Raw genomic sequence first — 5,601 nt, 5'->3', positions numbered from 1 at the left:
ACTAAACCATGTCCCTAAGCTTAGCTTAAACACCCCCAGCGACAGTGACTCCACTACCTTCCCAAATCCAGTTCCCTCAATATCTCCTCCTCTGTAACGTGCTCCAGCCTCCAAACTATCACTGTGGCACTCCACTGGACTTTGTTACTAATAACGGACCACCAATTACATGTTGAATTCCTGACTGCTACTGTTTGAACTCACCTATCCACTGTGTCTATGGGCGACTGCCACAGGCTGTGCTAAAAGTCAGGGTAAACAACACCTACTGCTCTCTCCTCATCCATGGAATCAGTCATCTCATGACAGAAACACAGAAGGCTACCAGGCTGGTCAGGCATGATTTGCCTATGTTGAATCTATGCTGGTTGCTCTGAAATACTCTTATTTTTCATATTTCTGGAAATGTCTTTCAGGAGGATTTTCTCAGTAATCCTTCCAGGGCCTGAGGTGAGACTGACCAGTCTGTAGCTCCCCGGACTGTCTTCCTTCCTTTTTCTGCAGGAGAGTATGACATGTCTCTTGTAGTCATCAAGGGTCTCCTCCAATCACCACAAGTAGAGGGACACAGATTTTATTTACTTAGGTTACCTTTTATATTACTGCAATAAGCACACACCATGGCTGACATCCTCCAAAAACATTTCTACAAAGAAAAATTTCTGCCTGTCTTGAGTACCAAAAAGTGCATCATAGACCCTGCGTTGGTGCTGTTATGATGTTACTCAGCATTTGTGTTCTGTTTTATTTGAACTATGCTATGGCTGATCTTAGAGCTGAAATATTAAGAAAAGTTTTAGTAGGCTTCAGTAAGAATTGCTATTTCAGCAGTATTCCTGAAGAAAAACAAAACAAAATGATTCTGAAATAACAGAGGAGGGCCAAGAAGCTTCTCCAGAGAAATGTGTGAAAATAGAGAAAAATAAGTGAATCAGTTTATCCATGATAAAATTTGCATTTTGCAACTGGGATTATTTAGGTAGATAAAAGGGAAAGAAGGGGCTTGTGGTACGATCCACACTACATCACTGGAAATTAAACTAAACAAAAAGATGTTCAACTGGAGTTTTGACCACACCCAACATAATAATGCAATTATTATGTAAAGTTTTCCAAGCTATATACACTTCACTGTGCCTACGTCTTTGAGCTGGAAAAATCTGACTCAGGTGCTAGCTTTTAAGAAACTTCATAGTGAAGGTGATTTTTTTTTTTTTTTTTTTTGGCTTGTGAAAGTATAAAGTATGCAAAAACGGGATCAAAACACCATGGTTAATCTGCAACATAGTTTTTACACCATTCTTATGGGAGCACACAAGGGTGGGAACACCTTTTCTTCTCAAATGTAAAGGAAGCCAGGAATCACAGATCCTTCAGTGATGTACCATGAAGCATCATTTTCTACGTTTTGTAGCTACCAGCAATATATAGTTTAAAAAAAAAAAAAAAGCATAACCACAATGAAGAATAGCTAATTTTCTCTGGTTATACTTTTTAATACATTTACTAGTTAATTCCTTTGCTTGAATTTTCATATTTGTGAAATCCTGGTAATGTAGGTAATCGTGCAGCAGGATGTGGGACAGTCAGAGCAAAGAAATGAGTTTATCTCTCACTGTGATGTGAACTCAGATGTACTGAAGAGTTCTGCCAGATTATTTACAAAAGGAAGCGTGCATTACGTTATTAGCAGCTTAATATCTGTAGCCGGTGGTGCTGGTAACACTACAACAGGCATTGTTTTCACTTCTGATTTAAGAGACACAAAATGTTATCAAATGTACTACAAGCCCACAGATTTGAAGCAAAACCAATAAAACTGAAGCCAGATAGACTCCACATGCTTTTTGAAAAAAAAAAAAATTAGATAGAGAAAAAAAAAAAGGTAAATTAGGAGCTCCAAATTACCCTCTGAAAAAGACTGCCTCCCGCGGGGTTATATTCAGGTCTGTCATTATCCCAGCGTGAAGGAGGGGAAGTGCAGAGGTATAAGAACTGTTGGCGCACCCTGCTTCAGCTTGGCGGTGTGTTTCGGGGCGCTATGTGCCACGCCACCTGACAGCTACGTGCTGCCCCCACACATCTCCACAAACCCCCCTGGGGACCTGGTGGTGGATGCCGTGCTCCCAGACCCAGCGTGCCAAGCAGATGCCGTCTGCAGCTCGGATTTCTCCCACCTTCGCTGCGCTGCAACCCTCCGCCGCTGTCAGGAGGGGATTTGACCGGAGGTAATTACACAAAAACTCTTCTCTCCTGCGGTACAGCTCCAGCTCCTGAATTTTGAATCCTCCTCTCTGCAGTTACCGTGGCTTCTCCATTGTTCCCTAAAGCGACGTGGGCATGCATTTAGCTCCTGGCCGTGCTTAGGATCAAGCTGAGACTGTCATCGGTGCTGCCTGCCCGCAGCCAGACCTGCTCCCGCAGCCGGACCCAGGGGTCCCCCCCCAGCCAGCTGGGAAAGGTCAGTGTGCTTGCTCTTCCTCACCTTGCAAAGTGTTCAGCCCCACTGGGAGGGGGTGGGTTGACTTATTTTTGAGCCCCGGCAAGTCTGTGGGTCAGCCCCCTCCTCCCCGCACCAAGTGACCCTCTCCAGTCCCTGCTACCCCAGCTCTGGGGGAGGGGGGGGGTGTCTGTTTCCCTCTCTCATCCCCAAGCATCCTAAAGGCACTGGACCCTCCCTCAGGCTCAAGGCTTGGTGAGCTGCCATGAGCTTGGTAAGGGACATGAGGGGGCTAGGGAGTCTCCATGTGGAGTTAGTTCAGAGGTCACCTTAGGGGAGTGTGGGGCTCTGAGCTATTCCCTCTCCCCCTGCTCCCATCTCCACTTCTGTCCCCCCCAATGGATCCCACCAGTACTAGTGGTGGGCAAGAGCAGCTGGTGGGGACCATCCCTGCTGTGAAGGGACCATGGGAGCCTCAGCTGAGCCCGTGGTGATATCTTGCTGCTCCCAGCAGGTCCCCGCTGGCAGCAGGCACATGGCAGCTGAAGGGAGGACACTGGTGGTTGGATGCTCCGGAAGAGACAAGCTTGAGAATAACCAGGATCCATGCCTTTCCCCCCTCTTCCAAGTCCTCTTTGCCACCAGTGAGCCTGGCATCTCTGCTGCGGCTATGGAAAACTCCTCACTTCCAGAGCTCAATTCCTCCTGTGCTCCTGGGCCCACAGACTGCACAGGGAGAGGGGATGAGGGGCTGAATATGCCCCCTCCCCTGCTGAGCTCCAGCTTCTACATCACGGTGCCTGTCATCTACTCCATCATCTGTGCTGTGGGGCTGACAGGTAACACAGCTGTCATCTATGTAATCCTCAAAGCCCCTAAGATGAAGACAGTCACCAACATCTTCATCCTCAACTTAGCCATTGCTGACGAGCTCTTTACCTTGGTGCTGCCCATCAACATTGCTGACTACTTGCTCCTGCAGTGGCCCTTTGGAGAGTTCATGTGCAAGCTCATCATCTCGATAGACCAGTACAACATCTTCTCCAGCATCTACTTCCTCACTATCATGAGCATTGACCGCTACCTTGTTGTGGTGGCCACTACCAAGTCCAGGAAGATGTCTTACCGCACTTACCGAGCAGCCAAGATCGTGAGCCTCTGCGTCTGGTCCTTCGTCACAGTTATCATCCTGCCCTTCACTGTCTTCGCTAAGATACACAAGGAGCAGGGGCGCTCCCAGTGTGTCTTTGTGTTCCCCCACCCTGAGAGCATGTGGTGGAAAGGCAGTCGGATCTACACCCTTATCTTAGGCTTTGCTATCCCGGTATCCACCATCTGCATCCTCTACACCATCATGTTGTGCAGATTGAGACGAGTGCATCTCCACAGCAATGCCAAAGCCCTGGACAAAGCCAAAAAGAAAGTGACGCTGATGGTGGCTGTCATCCTGGCTGTGTGCCTGTTCTGCTGGACACCCTACCACCTTAGCACGGTGGTGGCCCTCACCACAGACATCCCACAAACTCCTCTGATCATCGGGATTTCCTACTTCATCACTAGCTTGAGTTATGCCAACAGCTGCTTTAACCCTTTCCTGTATGCCTTTCTAGATGACAGTTTCCGGAGGAGCTTTCGCAAACTGATGGACTGCAGAACCACCTCATAGAGCCAACACCGTTCCCTCTCACATCCTTGCACTGTCATCTGCTCCTCCTGGGTGACTCAGGAGCTCAGAGGCTGCTTATGCTCCGTCCACCGTGTGATGGTCCACAGTGCTTCAGGTTGTCTCACTACTTGAAACACAAACTGGGGACAGATGGGTCATTCTTAACTCTCCTGTGCCCATTGCCTCAGCATTGCTCTCCATCTCTTTCACTAATGCTTTTTTGTCCTTCTCTCTAGTGTGCTTTATGTCCTAGGGCTGTAGCTCACTGAGCTGCAACAGATCCCTTTTCCATTTAACAGGGTACTGCTTGGTGAGCTCATACCACATGATTGTCTCTGTTAATGGAGATTTGTAAAGCCAAATAAAGGTGTGTTGTTGGGTATCTTGCTTAATGATTCCTCAGCCTCCTTCATATCCATAGAAACTGCTTGCCAAAAGTCTCACAAACTTAACAACATTGAAAAAGGCACAGATCAAAAGGATAGGAAATATACCAAAGCACCAGGTAAGGAGCAAACCAAGGCATTGAGCTTATTTTGTGTCACAGACTATTCAAAAGTAGTCAAAATCCCTGAGAACAGGCAAGAAGGACTCAGCTTGGCTTAAAGGAAGGGCAGTACCTCGCTGGTAAATAAAATACCAGGGGGTTTAGAACAATTCAGTGTGGAAAGCTGAAGTGTGTAGTTTGTGTCTATAATTTGTAAAATGTTAAGTTTCTTTGCACCAGAATTGGTGTTTGCCTATAAACATACAAAGTATAATAAAGTAATCTCCTTCTGGCACACTTCCCCCCCAACCTCAGAAAACAGAATCAAAAGTTATTTTTGATATGAGATAGCCTCTAGGAGTTTGAAAGGGACCTGCTGAAATGTGGGGAAGACTGACTTCTTCCATACAAATGATAAACACAATGTGCAGTTCTTAAATTACTTCTAACAGGAAGGGGAGGGAGGAGAGGAGAGAGAATCAGTGAGAGTTTCACTCACATTCACTTGTCCACATGTAGCATGGGAAGGCTTTTTCCTCTTTTGTCCTCTGTTAGCCCTCCAAGGAAAACAAAGTGGAATGCTGTAAAAATGCTTGCAGTCTCTTAATATTTATGATCTTAGTGGTATTTCTTGTTCTCTGCCGTAGCAGGGTAACATATTTTATGTATTTGCCCCTCCACTGAGTACAGAGATGTAGGGAAATGCAGTTAAAGAATCGCATTTCCACTTACACAGGAAGGGAAGATGGGTTTTAGGAGGTGCATAAGGATTCATGTGTCACATGCTCAGATTTGCAGATTCCTCCTGAGAGTCCCTGTACTAGGTCCCTTCCCACTGCTGCAATGTAATGCTCTGCTATAGACATGTGGAGAGTTTCTTCCACCATATCCTTCCAAAGAGAACCCAAATAAGAATTCTACTTGCAGATTGCAGCAATTATGCAAACCCCAATACATTATAACATCATATAGCTGTGTTAATGGTTAAATAATTTCTCTGTGTGAGTC

At 46.3% G+C, this 5,601-nt stretch overlaps 1 protein-coding gene across 1 annotated transcript; it reads left to right on the top strand.

The window, feature by feature from the left end:
- Window positions 1-2,959: 2,959 nt before the first annotated feature.
- On the top strand, window positions 2,960-4,478 carry LOC137851799 (neuropeptides B/W receptor type 1-like). Its single transcript, XM_068672956.1, has one exon. The coding sequence runs from the start codon at window positions 2,976-2,978 to the stop codon at window positions 4,104-4,106; it is 1,131 nt and encodes a 376-aa protein (XP_068529057.1). The 5' UTR covers window positions 2,960-2,975; the 3' UTR covers window positions 4,107-4,478.
- Window positions 4,479-5,601: the final 1,123 nt, after the last annotated feature.

Source organism: Anas acuta, chromosome 2, assembly GCF_963932015.1.
Source record: "Anas acuta chromosome 2, bAnaAcu1.1, whole genome shotgun sequence".
Classification (NCBI taxonomy): Eukaryota; Metazoa; Chordata; class Aves; order Anseriformes; family Anatidae; genus Anas; species Anas acuta.
Note: the sequence above shows the minus strand (reverse complement) of the source record. Positions and strands in the feature narration are given on the sequence as shown.

What these genes read in the sequence shown, in the direction of transcription:
- LOC137851799 (XM_068672956.1), top strand. Translation starts at nt 2,976, where the DNA reads ATGGCAGCTGAAGGGAGGACACTGGTGGTTGGATGCTCCGGAAGAGAC.